General features: G+C 49.2%; 1 protein-coding gene across 4 annotated transcripts in view; it reads left to right on the top strand.

Moving 5' to 3' along the window:
• Positions 1 to 20,413, top strand: part of ANXA6 (annexin A6) — a 56,778-nt gene that overhangs the window by 14,140 nt on the left and 22,225 nt on the right. For all 4 annotated transcript variants that reach the window (XM_008954432.4, XM_003828996.6, XM_055112806.2 and 1 more), the window contains exons 3-15: positions 3,475 to 3,565; positions 4,268 to 4,362; positions 4,924 to 5,037; positions 6,392 to 6,482; positions 7,379 to 7,458; positions 9,234 to 9,290; positions 10,582 to 10,675; positions 11,200 to 11,295; positions 12,483 to 12,541; positions 14,241 to 14,363; positions 15,531 to 15,589; positions 17,289 to 17,367; positions 19,384 to 19,465. In XM_008954432.4, the coding sequence (XP_008952680.1) occupies positions 3,475 to 3,565; positions 4,268 to 4,362; positions 4,924 to 5,037; positions 6,392 to 6,482; positions 7,379 to 7,458; positions 9,234 to 9,290; positions 10,582 to 10,675; positions 11,200 to 11,295; positions 12,483 to 12,541; positions 14,241 to 14,363; positions 15,531 to 15,589; positions 17,289 to 17,367; positions 19,384 to 19,465 (1,120 nt within the window). The remainder of the gene's footprint in view (positions 1 to 3,474; positions 3,566 to 4,267; positions 4,363 to 4,923; positions 5,038 to 6,391; positions 6,483 to 7,378; positions 7,459 to 9,233; positions 9,291 to 10,581; positions 10,676 to 11,199; positions 11,296 to 12,482; positions 12,542 to 14,240; positions 14,364 to 15,530; positions 15,590 to 17,288; positions 17,368 to 19,383; positions 19,466 to 20,413) is intronic.

Raw genomic sequence — 20,413 nt, 5'->3', positions numbered from 1 at the left:
TGCATCAGTGAGCAAGAGAGACACAGTCCCTGCCCTCCCAGAACTTCGAAAGGAAATATTTCCTGGGTCCCATGCTGCCCTTAGCAACGTATCCGCCACACTGTCTTGTAGTTGAAGTTGTCATGTATCTCTACCAGATTCTGAGCTCTTAGTGGTCCCTGGTCCTAAGCATCTACTTAGTAGACTCTCAGTAAATGTTGCTTGCTTGCTTGATTGAATGAATGAATGGTAGGGTAGCCCTAGCTGCCCTGGAATTGTGAGTATCTGAATGTGAGAAGCACTTAGGATGCTGTGGATTGGACAGCATTGCTGCCTTTTTATAGCCTTGAATATAGGGTCGAAATGGCATAGAGGCAAACAGCACAGGGCAATAACTCAAATGCTTCAGTATTCAAGGAGAGGGGCAGGCTGGCATGGTTGACCAGGAGGAAGCAGTGGGCTATATGGTGGTTGTCCCTTCTTATCTCCAGCTCCCACCCAGATGGAATCTGAGGGGAAGGGAGAGATTCGTCTGTTAGAAAGAGCCTTGGATTCCCTTCCCAGCTGGGCCTCTGACTTGCTGTGTGGTCTTGACATGTCACCTGCCCTCTCTGTTCTGGGTCTTCTGGGACACAGGTGGTAATAGACCTACCTTCCTCATTTAGTTCTCAGCTTGTGGTTCTCAAAGTCCTTTCCCTCTCTTATTCCAAGTGAGCCGTGGGAGGGACATCCTATGACTGAAGTGGATTGGAGGCTGGTGCTGCTGTGGATTAGGACAGGTTGGTCAGACAGGTGGAAGGAAAAACAGCCATGAATCATGGCAACAGGCTAGCCTGCAGAGGGCCCGGACAGACCCTGGAGGACCTGCCCCTGGTGGCATCTTTCAAAGCTTAATATTTCCACACTGGTCCCAGGAAGTCCTGGCATTGGAGACAGCATTGCTAGGGATCCAGTGCCAGGGAGGTCTTCCTTCACTGTCTTCCCCTTCGGCGTCCTCCGTCTCAGAGCTTGGGCCGTCATGGGTGTCTCCATCCATTCATTAACCCAGTCACAGTTACTTCCAGCCTGTATGCCAAGCCTGTGCTAGAGCTGGGGCTCCACGGTTCTTCTTAGGCAGAATGATTTGTCTTATTCACGACAGTCTCCATTCTCCATGGACTCAATAACTGAGTGGGAAGCTGAACTAAAAGGTCTTTAAGGATCCTTGCAAAGAAATAATTTTGAGCCTCTGAACCTTCTTGTTTCCTTTTTTTTTTTGAGACAGAGTCAGTCTCATTCTGTCGCCCAGGCTGGAATGCAGTGATGCGATCTGAGCTCACTGCAACCTCTGCCTCCCAGGTTCAAGTGATTCTCCTGACCCAGCCTCCTGAGTAGCTGGGATTACAGGTGCCTGCCACCATGCCTGGCTAATTTTTGTATTTTTAGTTGAGACAGGGCTTCATTACATTGGCCAGGCTGGTCTCTAACTCCCGACCTCAAGTGGTCTCCCGTCTAGCCTCCCAAAGTGCTGGGATTACAGGCATGAGCCACTGTGCCCAGGCACCTCTTGTTTCTCCATCCATCCCAGTAGCTAATATTGCCTGCTGTGCTTTTTTGATATCGCTGGACTGGAGGTGTCCAGAAAGAAAGAGAAAAGGATTTAAGTGAAATTCCTGGAGGACCCCAGTTGTTCCGTGTTCTTGTTCATTTTATTCATGTGGCAAAAACTTGAGTGCCCCCTTTGGTCAATCTCTGTGCAGTGGGCAGATGGATCTGGTATCTGCTCTCAGAGGTTTCTGGATCAAACTGCCCACCGGGGTGGAGAAGGCAGCAGGAATTTCTCAGGCTCTGGCCGTGAGGTCTGAAGTAAGGCCAAGGGGAGCGCTGGCGGTAAAGCCCCCATCCTGCGCTCACTGAGCTCCTTGCAAGGCGCCGTGCTCTGGGTATTCGGCATGTGTTACTCTTTAAGTCTCTGCCCAGGGGCGTGATCAGGCTGCAGGGGATTCCCAGGTGGCAGGAAGAGAGCTGTGTTCCTTTCTGGTCAGAACTTTAAATAGTAACTCCACGCCGACGCATGCATACCTCAGAGGAGCCAGCCTCTGCAGACAGAGACCAGAGAGCATCCAGAGGCCTGGCCGGGGTCCTGCAGTGCAGACATTGGGAGGCACGGAGACGGGGAGACGGGGAGGCGGTCCAGGACTCACTCTGCTCCACCTCTGACTCCTTGAAGGCAAGATCTATGTGGACCACCCTCAATTCCCTCTTTTTTGGATTCTTTCCTGATTCCCCGCAGCTGGATCAGCCTCTGCTGTTTTCCCACATTACCTTATTTTTGTCTTAATGTATTTACTACAAGCTTTATAGTAACTGATGTGCTTGTCTGTCTCTGCCACTGGGCCAGGAGCTCGTGAAAGACAGGAATTGGGTCCCCTTTCTCCCCAATTCCTCAGCCATTAGTGTAGGGCCTAGCACAAATGAAGTGCCTTGTCACTGTGCTGTGTGCTCGGTGACAGGCTCTGGCATCCTCCACTCTGCCAGCTCTCGGCTGCTCTCCCAGACCCCCCACTTCTCAGTGCCGTGTAACTGACCCACATCTGACTTCTCTGTGAACCAGTCCCATTGTGCATTCAGGTTCAGGTTCGATGTCTAAGATCCCCTGGCTCTCTGCCGCTTCTCTCCTTCCCCTCAAAGACCAAGCCAGCTTGTCCTCAGATGCCAGTTCACAGCGCAGTTTACTGGGCCCAGAGGGGCAGCGCCTTGTCTTGGCATTGAAATGAGAGTGTCTCTGGGCCCCCTGTGCCCAGGACCCCACCCTCAGTAGCTGGCACCTGCAAGGTTCCTGGAGCTGGAGAGCAGAGCGGGGCTGGAGAGCAGAGGGAAAAGGTCTGGGTTTTATGTGACCTCCCACAAGTGGCTCTTCTTTGGGCTTGGCTTCCGTGATAGAAATAATCTTAAGAGCGTCTACAAATGGCTACACTAATGACATTCACAGAGGTGAAAGTGTAAACATAAAATGCCATAAAAATATGAGGGGCTGGCTGGGTGCACTGGTTCATGCCTGTAATCCCAGCACTTTGGGAGGCCAATGTGGGAGGACTGTTTGAGGCCAGGCATTCAAAACTAGCCAGGGCAATAGAGTGAGACCCCATCTCTTAAAAATATATATATATATATATATATATTTGACTCTTGCTATTCTTGCAGGGATCATTTTCATCTCCTGTACTCAGCCAGGCTTTTTTACCCTCTCCTGGATGCTTTGGAAGGTGGTGCAGGGCTGCAGGCCTTGGCCAAGCCCCCCTCCCTTGGGGAAATGGCACTGTCCTTTGGGCGGGTTGCAGCAGGTGGTATGGGAAAGTCATCCACACCGCTCCCCAGGGTGTATGTGGCCAGCACTGGATTTTGCAGGGAAAGCAGCTCAGCCTGGACCAGGGTAGGCATCTGACCTGAGGTTGGGGCTGGGAGCTTGCTCTCAGTCCGGGGTTGGCAGCTCACCCTCTACTTTTTTCTCCACAGGGTGCCAAGTACCGGGGCTCCATCCATGACTTCCCAGGCTTTGACCCCAACCAGGATGCCGAGGCTCTGTACACTGCCATGAAGGGCTTTGGTGGGTGCCAGGCTTCATGGGAGCTTGAGGGGTATCCCCCAAATGTAGACACAGCCCAGAGCCCTTCTGGTGGTGGTGGTAGGGTCTGTGAAATGGTGAAGTGCACTTATTCATTTTTTTGGTCTCCTCTTTTTATTAATTTTCATGATGTTATAATAAAATGTTTCAGAAAAGTATAAAGAATAATAGAAATTTCACCCATAGATTTACCACCAAATTTAAGAACTAGTGCTTCATTAGCATAGTTGAAGTTTCCCTGGTAGATCCCCTTCCTGATAATGCCGCCTGCTGCCTTTGCTCAGAGGCAGCCACAATCCGAAGGTGGTGCTTATGTTCTTCTTTGTCTTGTGGTGGAAAGAACCCTGTACTGGGTGTTAGGATACCTGGGTTTTCTAAGCCAGGTTCATTGTGAGACCTTGGACAAGTTCTTGCCCCTCCCTGGGCCTTAATTTCCTGATTTGTGCAGTGAGGAGCTGGATCAGGGGCCTTCTGAGCACAGATATTGTGTGTGCTGTGTCCACTTTCAGTCGTGACTTAATAAATCCCCATGACCCTCTGCCCTGACACCAGCACCTGATGAGTGGAAGGCTCATGCTGAGGCCTGCAGGGAGCTACTAGGCCTGTGTCCAGGGAAGGAAGTGGCCCTGGTGGGCTTCCTGGAGGCAGGGTGGGTAGGATGATGATTGCTCTCCCCTATTCCAGGCAGTGACAAGGAGGCCATACTGGACATAATCACCTCACGGAGCAACAGGCAGAGGCAGGAGGTCTGTCAGAGCTACAAGTCCCTCTACGGCAAGGTAACCACAGCAACCGGAGGGCCCATGGGGTGCGGGTGGAAGAATGATTTCATTCACCTGTGTGCTCGTTCAGGTTATTTCCTGGATATGGCACTCCAGGTTAGCCTGTGGGCTGACACCTTACCCTGCTCTTTTTCTTCTCATCAGCTGGGCGTTTTTCAGCCTTTAATACACCCACAGCACCTGCTGTATGCTGGGCTCGTGCAAGGTGTTAGGGCTGCACTAGTGAAGAAGATGGGTGAGGTGTCAACTCTGTGGACTGCCAGATAGTGAGAGAGATACACAGTAAACGAGGAAACAGACAGTGGTGGGGAAGTGGCACAGGGCTGTGAACCTGACCCTGCATAGCCGTTTGCTAGCAGCATGACTTGGAGTAAGAACCCTGTTGTCTCTGAGCCTGTCTCTTAGGGTTGGTAACAGTACATACCTCCAAGGGTGATGATTTAATGAGATTACTTAGCCCAGCACCTGCCAGAGTAAGTGCTCATTAAGTGTAATTCTTACCGTTGTAACTACTCTTCCTCTTTCCTCTTCTATCTCCTCTTCTTCCCCACTCGCCAGGACCTCATTGCTGCTTTAAAGTATGAATTGACGGGCAAGTTTGAACGGCTGATTGTGGGCCTGATGAGGCCACCTGCCTATTGTGATGCCAAAGAAATTAAAGATTCCATCTCGGTAAGAAGTGGGGGTGTATGTGTGTGTTGGGGTGGGGATGTGGTTAATGGGAAGATTCTGGGCTCTTCCAAAAGCAACTGGTGAGCCCCATACCCACCCAGCACATGTGTCCTGCTTCAAAGACACATCTAAATGTATCCCAGAGGAGCATCCCGATCCGCACACAGAGAGATGCAGACAGATGTCAACATGATGCAGACCCCCTTACCAGGAGCTTGTAGTCCAAGGATACAGGTTATAGGGACATGGAGACAAATTGTGTCTAACACTCCTGAGGCCAAGGGCACACTAAAGGTAATCAACATGACCCTGGGCCAAGGGTTGTTTGAGAGGGCATCTTAAAGGATAATAGGATCAAGTTAAGCCCCAAAGCCCAGAGAGGATTTGGTGGATAGGAGTGTCAAGGTCATTGCAGGGTGTAAAAACGGCAGGAGTTGTGGACCTGTGTTTAGGGTATGAAGAGTAGTTCAGCCTGGTTGAGGTAGAGGTAGAGAATTGCCCCCTAGGAAAAAGAGAGGCAAAGCCCTTTAAGTGTATCTAGCACTTTACAGTCTATAAAGTGCTATGATCTTTGTCTTCTATGAGCTATTAAGCATGAATTCATTTTATAAACTGATGCACTTAGCAATGTGAGATTATTATCTTCTCAATCTCCCTGTGAGTTTGGCAGAGCAACTAATATCATCTACATTTTACAGATGAGAAAACTGAGGCCCAAAAAGATAGTTTCTGAAGAGAATTCACAAAGCTGGAGGAGGCAGAACTAGAACCTTTGTGTTTTAGTCCATTCTCACATCGCTATAAAGAAACACCTGAGATTGGGTAATTTATAAAGAAAAGAGGTTGAATTGGCTCATGGTTCTGCAGGCTGAACAGGAAGCATTGTGGCTTCTGCTTCTGGGGAGGCCTCAAGAAGCTTCCAGTCTTGGCAGAAGGCAAAGAGGGAGCAGGCATCTCACATGGTGGGAGCAGGAGCAAGGCGGGAGGTGGGGAAGTGCTACATACTTTTAAACAACCAGATCTCACAAGAACTTATGATCGTGAGAACAGTACCAAGGGGATGGTGCTAACTATTCATGAGAAACCGCCCCCATGATCCAACCACCTCCCACCAGGCCCCACTTCCAACATTCAGGTCTACAATTCGACATGAGATTTGGTGGGGAAACACATCCAAATCATATGACCGTGTCTTATGAGTCTCAAGGCAGCAGTTCCCGATCAGTGCCTAAGAGCTGGGTAGGAACCTCCTGAGTCCTGGGGTGTCATAGCTCTGGCCACTCCCTGATCCCAACCTGTGTCCCGTGACCTCCCATCCCTGCCCTTAATTCATGCGCTCTTTTTCTACCCCCAGGGCATTGGCACTGATGAGAAGTGCCTCATTGAGATCTTGGCTTCCCGGACCAATGAGCAGATGCACCAGCTGGTGGCAGCATACAAAGATGGTGAGATGGGCAGGAGGGGCCACTTAGGATCTTCAGATACAAAATGAGGATGATTGCAACAGTGGGGACACTAAGATTCTAGCCATCTACCTTCTCTTCTCCTTTCCTCTGATCCATTTGTCCACCCATTTATCTACCCAATAAGTACTTGCTCTGTGCTGGGTGATGTGCTAGGTTCTCAGGATAAAACCAAAGGGGTCCCTCTCTCTTAGACCAATGAGATAATGAGATAATGAAGGAGACACACAATAAACAGGTAAACAGATAAACACAGTGATGATGGATTTTAGCTAAGTGTTATAAAGGAAATAAGGTAACAAGAATCAAACTTTTACCAGTGAGGTCTTGGGAGGAAATGAGGAACCAATTGTATAAAGAATGGTGAGAAGATCCTTCCAACAGAGGTCATGGCAAGTGCAAAGGCCCTGAAATAGAAATGAACCTGGTAGCCAGTACAAGGCTAAACAGGTAGAGGACAGGGCAGGATCACACAGGGCCTGCAGGCCAAGAGAGAGATGGTGTTTTATTCTGAGTCTAATGAGAAGTTGGGGAGTATGATGATCAGATATGGGTTTTAAGACAGCCATCCTTGTTGCCGTGGGTTGGAAAGGAATTGAGAATAGAGGAGGAGAGAACCATCAGAAAGCTGTAGCCACTGTCCAGGTGGGCCATCATGGTATAGGTGGGCTAGAGAGAATGAACAGATTCCATTTCATCATATCATGGTCAGTACGAAGAGCTGTGAAAATATACCCTGGGTCTTGCCATGATGGACGTGTAGACTGGGTTTTGGAATTCTTAAAAATATCTGATCATTTTGGGGGGCAGCAGGGCCCTTTATCCTGGATCGCTGAGGTCTCTGGGGATGAGACTAGAGCTTGCGTTCCTTTCTGCAGCCTACGAGCGGGACCTGGAGGCTGACATCATCGGCGACACCTCTGGCCACTTCCAGAAGATGCTTGTGGTCCTGCTCCAGGTTGGTTCACAGCCTATTTTTTTCCTCTGGAGCTTGGGATAGCTTTTATCTGGCTCATCTGGGTGTAGATCTGAATGTCCAGGGTCTGGTCAGCTTCCCCTGGTTTGCACAGGCAGGTGTATTTGGCTAATCCTCTTTCTCTTCGGCACACAGTCCTCTCGTGCCCAGGAGTGTCTTCTGCTGTGATTTTCTCCCTCTCTCCACACTCGCTCCTCCCGCTCCTCTCTGGGCCTCCTTCCTGCCATTGCTTCTGCAGCTGCACATGCAGCATTTCTGGACCCCAGCATTCCTGCGGCTGCTGTGTGGAGTCTCCCACATCCGAGCCTTATTGCCTCCTCACAGCCTGCCCAAAGTATATCACAAAGAGACTATTAGGAGGCTACAAATTGGTGTCTGTGGCTGAATTCAACCTGCCAAGTTGGATTTTTTGTTTGTTTCTTTTCCCATAAAATGTGTTTTAAGAAAGAAAGCAAAACAAGTTTGAGTTAGTTGCTAACATTTAAAAATTGTGAGATTTTGCTCAAAAACCAGATTTCTGGATTATTTTAATGTATTGAAAGTTGCGGTAGCAGCAGACCTGCATTCTGCACGACTGCAGTGGGCTGGAGAGCATATGCGTCCTGCCCGTTTCACCGTGAATGTTATCTACCTGGCTCTGTAGGTATCTCTGTGACCACAGGCACGATGGGAACAGGCATTGAGATGTCTCAAGCTCAGCTCCAAGGACCAAATGGTTATGAAACTTTACATATAAATTAAGCCACCACTATGTTTCCTCTTTCTCCCATTTCCCTTTTATACCAGCTCCTCCCAACTCTGTTCCTCTCATTGCCATAACAATCCCATATTAACCAGCTGGGGAATGATCAGGAGAAACCTCAGGAGTGGGATAGTGTGACCTGTGCCCCATTTTCAAAGCTGCTTGTTTTGGAGAGGAGTGTCCTATCCCTGTATCTTGGAGTCAAGCGTTTTGTATCCTCAAGGTTTGACACTAAGCAGCAGCGCGGCACACATTGTAAGCTTGCCAGCTCTGTCTTCTGCTCAGTCCCAAAGAGAACCCTGGGGGTTCGAGATCCTGGAATGCACAATCCAGGGGGAAGAGGGGATGGCCATAGACCTCACCAGGCCACCTGCAGACCTCTGCCCACGTAAGAAGGAGTTGAGTACTGCTCGCCCCTCTTCCCTTTGTGCATCCTCCTATGTGTAAGCTTCCTCTATCAGATGGGGCAAAGGGCATGGGCAGAACAACAGAAGCACCATTAGGATTTGGTGACTTTGTAGCTTGTGAGCTCAGATCTTGGGACCTGAGTCCCAAATCCTTATTGGTGAATTCTTTAAGTTAAGGTATAAGAGCTCCTGATAGAATGCAAATGTTCAGATCCTTTGCCCCTGTGGAATCATTGCTGGAGGAGTGTCATGGGCCATGCAGGATCTGTGGCAGGGACCCTCGAGAACCTGGGGCCCTGTCCTCAGAGAGGTCCTCAGGGCAAGGCTCTGCCTACCTCTGGGCTGGGGACACCTGGAAGAACCTTGGTTGTTCTTGGGACTCTCCTGTGTGGACCCAGCCCTGACGAGGAAGGGAAGGGCCAGAGGGAGGGTCCCTTTGATTGGCTCACAAAATAGATACTGTGGTCTTCATGCAATAGCAGTCACTGCTTCTGGACACATCTGGGCCACCAGGGTTTTCCTGTTTTCCCTGTCTCCACCACTGGCATCCAGGCCTCCCTCCTGACTTTGCAGTGTTTGAAACACATATTCTTTGTATTTCTGCCCAGGGAACCAGGGAGGAGGATGACGTGGTGAGCGAGGACCTGGTACAACAGGATGTCCAGGTAAACAAGCACCACTGGAAGTCCCTGAGGCACAGCAGAAGAGCCTTGCGAGGGGAGAGGTTGGGGCCCTGGGAAGGGCTGAGGCACAGCAGAAGAGCCTTGCGAGGGGAGAGGTTGGGGCCCTGGGAAGGGCTGGAGGTGAAGTCATTTGCATCAAATACCAGAAATAACCCAGCCACAGCTGTCATGTATACCGGTGCTTTGTTGAAGAAAGGATATAAATTATCTTTCAAAGGTATATCCCATATGTAATATTGGTATATTGGTGAGGTGTATTTTGGAGCTTTCTTTATTCATTCAGTTGTTAGATATTATTGAAGTAAAATATCTAGCATGTGCTAGGCACTCTGCCAAGCATTTAGAAATCACTAATGAACAAAATCAAGTGGTACCGGGAGAGACAGGCATACATTAATCACACAAACACCTTCTCTATCAATATACTGTACATTGCAGGTGTTTTGAGTACCCAGTACATGCCAGCAGCACTACAGGGGCTGATACAGAGAATGCTATGACATAGTCCCTGTTGTTGAGGAGCTCATGCAATAGTGTGGAGATAGACATGTGAAGAAATCATTATCATATACAGTAGATCAAAGTGATAAAGAAGTAGAAAGCTATGGGAACCTAGGAGAGGGAGGAAAGGAGGGAAATAGAACTGTGCCTGGGGGCATCGGGAAGTACTTTGAGAAAAAATGGAATACTTAATCTGGGCCTTGAAGGTTGAGTAGGAGTTTCTCCAGAAAGAAAGGAAGAAAGACATATAGGTATAGTCATGTACCACATAATGATGTTTTGGTTAATGATGGACCACATATATGATGCTAGTCCCATAAGATTATGGACCAGATATGTGATGCTAGTCCTATAAGATTATAACCCCATATTTTCCCTGTGCCTTTTCTATGATTATTTATGTTTGGATACACAAATTCTTGCCATTGTGTTGCAGTTGCCTACAGTATTCGGTAAGGTAACATGCTGAACAGGTGTGCCGCCTAGGAGCAATAGGCTATGCCATGGAGTCTGGGTGTGTAGTAGGCTATGCCGTCTAAGTGTGTGCAAGTGCTCTATGATCTTCACACAATGGCAAAGTCGCCTAACAATGGCAGTTCTCAGAATGTATCCCCATCATTAAATGATGCATGACTGTTTTATATGCAAAGGTCTTCAGGCTACCAATTACTCGTGTGTTCAGGGATCAGGCAGCAGTTCTGAGTGGCTTGGTCAGTGTGTCCTGTCTCCTGAGGTTTCCTCTTTCAGTCAAGTGCCACCTCTTCCCCTTCAGGACCTATACGAGGCAGGGGAACTGAAATGGGGAACGGATGAAGCCCAATTCATTTACATCTTGGGAAATCGCAGCAAGCAGCATCTTCGGTTGGGTAAGCTCCAGAGAAGACCTGAAGCTGCTCCCTTGGGTTGATGCCAATAATGCCTTTCTTTATCTCTTTTCTTTTCTTTACCACTAATGGAACATGATACCTACTGCATTCCCAACCCAAACTTTAGTCCTGAGTTTATTAGGTTGGTGCAAAAGTAACTGCAGTTTTTGCCGTTTTTAAAGGAATGGCAAAAACCGCAATTACTTTTGCACCAACCTAATATCAGACAGCAGTTTGTATAGTCCCTCAGCAAAGTCATTAACAGGATGCTTGGCCTTCCATCTCAGTGCCAGTCCTGTCTCCATGTTAGGGGATGAGACACAGTCTCTCACCAGCTATGAAGCTCATCTGCACAGCGCTGGTGACATGCGTGACCTCCCAGTCGCCTCCATCAGAGCACCAGCCCTAGCTTCATGGTGGACAGTCAGGTCCTGGCCACTGTGCCCCCCTGCTCTTGAAGTCCTCATTTCTTCTCGGGGGTACAGAGGCACTCTCAAACCTCCCTGTCTCTCTGTCTGACGCAGTGTTCGATGAGTATCTGAAGACCACAGGGAAGCCGATTGAAGCCAGCATCCGAGGGGAGCTGTCTGGGGACTTTGAGAAGCTAATGCTGGCCGTAGGTATGTCCTGACATTGCATTCCTGGGGGCTTTAGGGGATTCTGGAACACTGGCCTAGGAATAAGGGGCTGAGAATGGAAAGGGGAATTACATGGTATAGAATTGGGAAAGAGAAAACCAGGTAGGCCGTGAATTCTAAAGGTTTCTCCAGGGCAGCATGGCTGAGGCTGGGGAAGAGAAGGGGGTTTGAGCCTCAGGTACTGACTTCCTCCAGCTCCCTTCTCCACCACTGGCAGGGGGACAAAGATCTCTGAACTTGGGTTGAGGATAATGATGATCATAATAGTTGACTTTTGTGGAGCGTCTAGTGCGTGCCAGGCACTGTGCTGAGTGTGTAATCTTTAAAAAAGACCCAGCAGTGGCCACTGCCATGATCTCTATTTCACAGATGAGGAAACTGAGTCTCACCAGGCTGATCATTTGCTGAGGGGTAGTTTTGTAATGAGTTGGGGGTACTGAGAACGTGAGGATGTGAGGAGCTGGCTAGTCAGTGGTGGAGCCAAGATTCAAACCAGGGCTTCTCCCAAATGGGCTTGGAGCAAGTCACTTCTGCTTGCTAGACCTCAGTTTCCTCATCTGTTAAGTGGGGTGCGGGGTGGGGGGTCAGGAAGGATGGATTGCCTTAATTGCCTCCCCAGAAGCCCTTGCAATTCTGGCATTCCAGCAGTTAGCATGTCTGAGTCAGGGATATGTTGTGTGTTTGTATTTCTTGGGGGAAACCTGCAGCTCCTTCATCGTCCCTGCCAGAGCCATCCCCTGCCCTCCCTGTTTGAAGTAGTCAGCCAGTGGGACTTACAGTGATTCAGTGGGATTCACAATGATTCAGCTGCCAGTACCTTTCTGGTGTAGCAGGTCTAAACAAACACCTTTTCCTCCTTCGCCCCAGACCCTACCCCTACCCCAGCTCAATTCCCTATTAAAACCAAAAGGACTAGAAAGATAAAGGCGGTCTTTGTGATGGACTTCAAAAGGATTATTTCAGCAAGATTATTTCCTGTTTATTCCCTGGGTGTGCGGTAAAAGTGGGTTGGTCTGGGGTGATCTGGGGCTGTGAGCTATCAGGAACCGTGGTTCTTCCTGTATTGAGCTAGGTGGCCCTCAAGGAATAGAAACAAAGAGGGAGTCAGGCCATCCCATCCCCCTTCTGAGGCAGCCAGAATAACTCTACCTCTTCCTCCCTCTTCACAGTGAAGTGTATCCGGAGCACCCCGGAATATTTTGCTGAAAGGCTCTTCAAGGCTATGAAGGTGTGTGGTGGGGCTGATGTGAATGGGGTTTGGGGAGAGGACTATTGGGACTCTTTGACAAGTCCTTGGGATCCAGTGGCCAAAGAGAGCCCTTCAGGGATGGCCACAGGACTGACCCTGGTGAAGGTGCTCTGTCCCAGGTGAGCTGTAAAGCCAGGAATGCTGCTGGTCACATGTCCTGCCACCTGCATACCTGCCTGACGTCATGAGTCAACAGATGAACTTAGGGTGGCAGCCTGCACCTGATCCCTCCAGCCAAATGGGTTGGCGGCTCGGACTTTGAAGAAGTATTAACCAGAATGTTTTTATACAGCGTATGTAGGCAAGACCACTTTGACCTTGCCTGCTAAGACTCATGATGCTCACCCTGTGACAGTTCCACTCTGGGTGTGTTTCTGAGAAAGCTTCCCAGGCTTTTACACATATGACGCACAAAGAAACTGGTATTTTTGTGATGCACTGGAGGAAATGAATGCAGTTATTTGCTGCCAGAGGCCAGAGGCCTGAGGCCCGAGACCCAGGAGCTTGGGCCTTCCTGGCCCTGGTTGGCCATTCCGAAAGGACAAAGTAGACTGTCGGCCATTCTCTGCCCACCAGTGTGCCATAATGAGGATGGGCAGCTCAGCCCTAGAGAGATGTTTGCCTGTATGCATGAATTCATTAAGAATGCCCATCACAAGGCTGAGTGCATGCAGTGGCTCACACCTATGATCCCAGCACTCTGGGAGGCCAAAGTGGGAGGATCACTTGAGGCCCAAAGTTCAAGACCAGCCTGGGCAACATAGTAAGACCCTTGTCTCTACAAAAATAACAAATAGAACTAGCCAGGGACTGTGGCACATACCTGTAGTCCTAACTACTCGGGAGGCTGAGGCAGGAGGATTTCTTGAGCACAGGGCCCATGGGTTTGAGGCTTCAGTGAACGCAGTGCTATGTGATCACGCCACTGTACTCTAGCCTGGACAACAGAGTGAGACCCTGTCTCTTCAAAAAAAAAGAAAAAGAAAAAGAAAACTTATAACAGTATTGCTTATATTAGGAAAAAGCTAGAAACAACCCAGTGACCATCAGGAATAGTACGGTAAAAAACTAAATGCACAGTGGTATATTTGCAGAGTTCCAAAATGTGTAAATCTAAGTGTATTGCTTAGAGTTACAAAGCTATGGTAAAATTATAAGGAAAATCAAGTGTGGAAATTATACATGAAGAGAGAAGAGGTTTATAACAGTGAGAGGGCCGGGCATGGTGGCTCATGTGTGTAATCGTAGCATTTTGGGAGGCCAAGGCAGCCCTTGAGGCCAGTTCAAGACCAGCCTGGCCAACATGGCAAAACCCCATCTCTACTAAAAATACAAAAATTAGCCAGGCGTAGTGGTGGGTACCTGTACTCCCAGCTGCTCAGGAAGCTGAGGCAGGAGAATTGCTTAAGTCTGGAAGGCAGAGGTTGTAGTGAGCTGAGATCGTACCACTGCACTCCAGCCTGGACAAGAGTGAGACACTGTCTCAGAAACAAACAAACAAACAAACAAAACAGTAAGAGGAGCATAGAGAGAGCTTCAATGGGAATGGCAATGTCTGCTTCTTTTGCTCTAAATTTTAACTTTTTATTATGAAAATAGGATTTTCAACTAAGCTGGGAGCTATCAGCACTCTAGCCTCCTCTCAAGTCCATGTTCCCCAAACCCACTTGTCTTGCAGGGCCTGGGGACTCGGGACAACACCCTGATCCGCATCATGGTCTCCCGTAGTGAGTTGGACATGCTCGACATTCGGGAGATCTTCCGGACCAAGTATGAGAAGTCCCTCTACAGCATGATCAAGGTCAGCAGAGCTCATGGGGGCAGAGAAGGGAGCAAAGAGCTTTTTGCCAAGACAGAGGGCTTGGGGACTATTCCCAGGAAAAGGAAATGTCCTAGGAAGTGGGAGTCTCTTGGACATTCCAGGAGCTCCTGCCTTGTGGCTCATTCAAGGAATTTAAGGATATTCAACAGAAAAGCAAGTGTTAGGGGTGTTTGTGAGTGGTAAGGTTACAGAAGGAGGCAGGGGCTGGGTCATGAAGGACACGCAAGCTGAATTAAGTGCGAGGACTCTGCCCCAAGGGCAGTGATAGTTCAGTCTCCTGGAAGAAGCCTGGGAAACACTGAAGAACACAAATGAGGGTTAAAGGGGAACCTCTGGCCTGGGCCGGGTGATTGCTGATGACTCTGGGACATCTGGCCCCTGAGGCTTTATCAGGAGACATATGTAAAGCTAGGGGTTTTCCCTTTTTTTTTTTTCTTTTTGGATGACTGAAATAAAGCTTTATGGGGTGACAGAGAAAGAGATCCAAGTTGTGTTCTCCAAAGTATGTTTCCAAAGGGTAATTTTTTTAGGTGTTATGTGCAAAATGTTCTATGGGAAAATAAGTTTGTAACAAACCACAATAAGCAAATATAAATAAGCCAGTTTCTTTACCTCAGAACTTCTCACAGCCTTTCACATTTTGAAGTCCATTATGAAGCCCCAAGAGGGATATGGAATATACATCTATATGGATATGTGCATCTGTGTAATATATATTTGTTTGATTTTTTGCATTTCCCAATATTTTTGCTCATGGAACCCCATTTCCATGCATATTTCATGTGGAAGGACTGGGCTGGGGACTGTCTGGTGGCAGTGCGGTGCTGGGGCACTGGCTTGAAAGGGCAGCGAGCATCTCTTCTCAACTCCGCATATTGGTAGCAAAGTCATATTGGTAACTTGAAATTGTCCATTGCTAGAAGTATTTACACCACAGAAATAGGCAAATGCTATAAATTAGGGCTTCCTCCAACCTGCCCGCTGAGAACCAGTTATTCAATATTAACCAGCACAGGAGGGCCAGGGCTGCTATGAATAAGTGTTCATTCAGCCTTCCCCTCTTTTAGGCTGTGCAGAACCTTCACCTCCTTGTCTGAGAGGAGCCCAGGGCTGGGTGAGAGGTAACCTTTCTTTCTTTCTCTTCAGAATGACACCTCTGGCGAGTACAAGAAGACTCTGCTGAAGCTGTGTGGGGGAGATGATGAGTAAGTGGCTTCTTGGCCCCTGGCTGGAGGGCATGGCCTTGGGGTGCCAGGCGGGGACTCTCCTGGCTCGCATCCTGATGGGTGGATTGGATGAGCTGGGGATTCCCCTGAGCCAGGAGCGTCGCGCAAGTGAAAGGCGGCTTTTGCTGGTAGCTGCTGTGCTTGTGGGTCTGTGTGTCTGAGAGTGTGGGGGTCTGAACGTGAGCGTGGTCTCCTGTATATGGAGATGTCTGCTCTTGTGAACTTGGAAAGTCAGTCTGGGGTTGTGGACCAGGAACCGGAATATGAGCATCCAATCCCTGCTATTTCATAGCCATTTCTCGGTTTCATCACCTGTTAAATGGGAAAAGGACACATTCCTGCTCTGCCTACTCATTTATGCAGCATATTTGTGTTAAATGCCTTCTGGGTGCAGACCCTGTGAGGAAGCCCCTGATGAAGGCCACAGCGCAGAAGGGTATAGACCAGTTTCCAGAAGGGAGCAGTCCTGTGCTGGGGAGAACTGGCTGTGCCACGTAGAAAGCATATATAAAAGCACACAGAGATGCCCTAGCCCAGACCAAGGGGAGACTCTTTGGAGATACACGGTGAGACCCAAGGAGGAAGGGGAAGAGCCAGGTGAAGAGGGTCTGGGGACAGTGTTTGGGTGGCGGAAATCACCTATAGAAAAGCCGAGGAGTGAGAAGGAGTGGCCTGATTCATTCATATGTCCGAAGTCATGCATTTATGGAGTACTAGAGAGAGAAATAAGGCAGAGAAGTGGGAGGGCCTGGGGGCCTCTTCCCAGAATGTTAAATTGGGACATTACTTGACCAGATTTGTGTTCGAGAAAGGGAACAGGCTGTGCTCTGATTTCCTTTCTCTGGATCTTATAAAGATCCAATTACAGAAGGGATGCAAGAATTTCCTGTGAACCTTTGGTAAGGACCATAGGGGTTGATGCAGTTCAGCAGATATTACTGAGCTCCTGATGCATCCAGGCACTTTGCAGGAGGAGATGTGGGGCTGGCATGGCCATAGCTTGCTCATTGGCCTCTTTGAGAGGGGAGAGTTGGATAGAAGCCATTCAAATTCTAAGGAAGAAAGGGGAGGCTGAAGGATTGGAAAAATCCTATCCTGCTTGGACTCTGCAGCCAGGAAGGCTGCCCTTAAAAGCCAGCATTGGCTGGACACAGTGGCTCAACGCCTGTAATCCCAGCACTTTGGGAGGCTGAGGCGGGCGGATCACCTGAGGTCAGGAGTTCAAGACCAGCCTGGCCAACATGGCGAAACCCCATCTCTACTAAAAATACAAGAATTAGCCAGGCGTGATGGCGGGTGCCTGTAATCCTAGCTACTTGGGAGACTGAGGCAGGAGAATCACTTGAACCTGGGAGGCAGAGGTTGCAGTGAGCTGAGATCGTGCCACTGCACCCCAGCCTGGGTGACAAGAGCAAAACTCCGTCTCAAATAAAAATGAAAAATAAAAAAGGCAGCATTGCAGGGGGTCTCAAGAGATGGAAGGTTCTCAGAAATGGAGGGAGGACTCTGGCGAATGGAGGAGGCATAGGCTGCAGAGAAAGAAAGCTTAATGTGTGTGCGGTGTGTGCACGTGTGTGTATGTGTTGGGGTGTGTGTGTGTGTGTGTGTGTGTTGGTGTGTGGAGTGTTGCCCGTGATGACATTCCTTCCTGTCCTCTCCCTAAACCCCTCCATTCCAGTGCTGCTGGCCAGTTCTTCCCGGAGGCAGCGCAGGTGGCCTATCAGATGTGGGAACTTAGTGCAGTGGCCCGAGTAGAGGTCAGACCTTCCCCTCCTCCTGCTTGACCTCTTGACCACAGCTTCTCTGCTTGCATCTTCCTGCTGCTCTGGTTGGCACCCAGCTGCCCCCTGGCGGCCAACCCGACACGTTGATTCTCACATCTGAAGCTTCCTTTTCTCCCTTGGAGTGGTGAACTGGTGGAGGGGCGCACCTGGTTTCTGCATTAGCTTCTGACACGCTGGAAAGGGTTCTGGCCCACTTACTAACAGGGCTTGCTGAAATGGAGACCTGGCTGGTTCCATGGAGGGGCCTGTCCCGCCCGGAGTCGAAACAGTGGGCCTCAGAGACATGAAAGCTGAGAACAGATGGGCATCCCTGGGTGTACTGGAGGATTTCAGGTTGTCCTCCTGAGCATCCTCAGACTGGGGGTCCACAAAGGACAGGAATGAAAGGTTTCACTAAAGTACTTTAGGCAAACCATTCCAGAGACTGCAACACTTGGTCCACACAAAAAAGCATGGGACCTTGGAGCTCTCTGTTACTTATTCGCTGTGTAACCTTTGGAAGGTGCCCCCTCCCTCTGGGCCTCTATGTCTCCATCTTTAAAGTGAGGGGTTAACATGGCAATCTCGGTAATCTCTTAGGGCTCTTGAGCTCTGATGTTCTAGGACAGTGTTCCCCAAATGATAAGGCAAGAGATCTTTGCAGATGATTGTAGGTGATGTGAGAAGTGAATTTAGTTTGGCAGGGTTGAATAACGCTGAACTCCGCAGAGTGAATGAGAAAGGCACTCCTTTCCAATTTCATCAGCGTTTCTGATTACGTCAAAGAGGAAGTCTCGGTTTGGTGCCGCCGTCTCTGCAACACTTGCTGATTTTCCTTTTTCACAAAGAGAAAGCTGAGAGAGCTCGCTTTAAGTTTCAGAGCTTCTGGCAAGTAGAGGCATCATGTTAAATTTCATGGTATTTCACCTCTTTTGTTTTTATTATGTTGATTTTTGTGGTAAATTGTCAGTTTATGATACATGGTATCAACTTCCTAATTCATGGTAGTTATATAAAATTAATTTCATCCATTCTTTTTTTTTTTTTTTTTGAGACAGGGTCTCACTCTGTTATCCAGGCTGGAGTGGCATGATCATGGCTCACTGCCGCCTCCCCAGGCTCAGGTGATCCTTCCACTTAGCTTCCCAAGTAGCTGGGACCTCAGGTGGACACCACCACACCTGGCTAATTTGTGTAGAGACAGAGTTTCACCATGTTGCCTGGGCTCATCTTGAACCAATGAGCTCAAGCGATCCTCCTGCCTTGGCCTCCCAAAGTGCTGAGATTACAGGCATGAGCCATTGTGCCAAGCCTCACTAATCCACTTAACAATTATTTTTTGAGTGTGCCTATTATGTCAGACACTGTTGTAGGCACCTGGGATATATAACAGGATAAAACAGATACAATTCCTCGCCTTTTGGGAGTAATTTTAAATGCACTTCAAAAATTGATGCATTTAAGTAGACAGAAAAGAAGTTGAATTACAGAAAACCATTAAGAGATGGCATAGTGTGTGTGCTAATTTGGAATAGTGAAAGTCCTTTAGGAGTGACTGAAATTTGGGAAACTCTGTTCTGGTATTTCAGAACTTTTCTGCTGCCTTTTCAGGGGGAATGACTCTTTAAGAGGCAGAGGGGGCCTCGGGGGCAGGGTAGGATTCAGAAGAATTGGGGATGCTCCGGTGGAATAAGCAGCCAAGGGGCACTAGAACCGAGGCAGATCCTGCGGCAGGCGGGAGCCTAGCCAATTTCTCTTGATCAGGACTTGCCCTGCTCCCAGCCCTGAGTCCCTCTCTCCCTCTCTCTATATCTTTCTGTCTCTTTCTCTCTCTCTCTCTCAGCTCTCGTGCAGGGTCTGTCTGCTGTGGCTTCACCTCTGCCTCTTTCCCCACCCACGCCGCTTGGTTTGGGCTCATGGGGTGAGCTTCCCACCCTCGCATGCTGTCTTTCAGCCTGGTCCCCAGGGGGGCCTTCGGACACCTGCTGAGTCTCTTTCTGCTTCTCACAGCTGAAGGGAACTGTGCGCCCAGCCAATGACTTCAACCCTGATGCAGATGCCAAAGCGCTGCGGAAAGCCATGAAGGGACTCGGTATGGGGGATGGGAAGGGAGCAGTGTTGGTCTCCAGGGCAACAGGTGTGTTGGGTTTGGCCGTGGGCTGGCAGGGGATGGAGTGAGGTTTCAAATTAGAGTCTGCAGGATGAGGAAGGCTTGATCTCAAGTTTCCACCCTCCTAGCTCCCAGAGTATAGAGAGGAGGGGCGGGAGAGGGTTCATAAGGAACTTGGCAGAAGCCCTTTCCAGGGACCAAGGTGTCCCCCAGCCTCCTGAAAGCAGTATCCTGGCACTGAAGAAAGTACCAGGTCACAAAATTGGCATGGTGCCCTGGCTCTGCTGCTGACTCACCGTGTGACTCTGGGTGAGCCTCTCCGCCACTCTGGGTCTGAATTTCCCTATGTGTAAAATCAGGGCTGTGGACCCTGGAACCCAAGAGCCCTGATTCTGTGGTGGGAGTGTGCCCTGCTGGGCAGGTCTTTCAGACCTATATTTGGCACCAATGGGAAGAGTACTGCACCCACAGGTTCAGATCAGCTGGGCCTGTGCTCAGAAAGTCCAGCCTGGGACAGGCCATCTAGGGTTTGGCTTTCTTTGCCTTTCTGCCCCATCTGTCTGACAGCAACTCCCAGGAGGCTTTAGGTTAAGTCCATCACCTCCTGAGCCTCCTTTCCATGTGTCTCATGGGAATGATGATACCTGCCAAGCTCTCCTGGGACTGTAGGATGCTAGAGGTAAAAATGCCATGAAAGACCCCTGTGCTGGATCTGTGGTTGATGGCATTAATCTGAGAAGCAGGAAGTGGTATCCTAATGCCTTCCAGAGTCAACTTGCTGTAGTTAGAGGGACTCAGGGTCCAGCTTCCAGAGAGCTGAAGAGAAAGGACATAGAGTCGCTAACAGGACTTGGACTGTCAGGGTTGGAAGGATCCCTTGGTGACTACTCCAGCCTCTTCATGTTACAGATGTGGAAACCAAGTCCCATC

The sequence above is a fragment of the Pan paniscus genome, chromosome 4, assembly GCF_029289425.2.
Source record: "Pan paniscus chromosome 4, NHGRI_mPanPan1-v2.0_pri, whole genome shotgun sequence".
NCBI lineage: Eukaryota > Metazoa > Chordata > Mammalia > Primates > Hominidae > Pan > Pan paniscus.
Note: the sequence above shows the minus strand (reverse complement) of the source record. Positions and strands in the feature narration are given on the sequence as shown.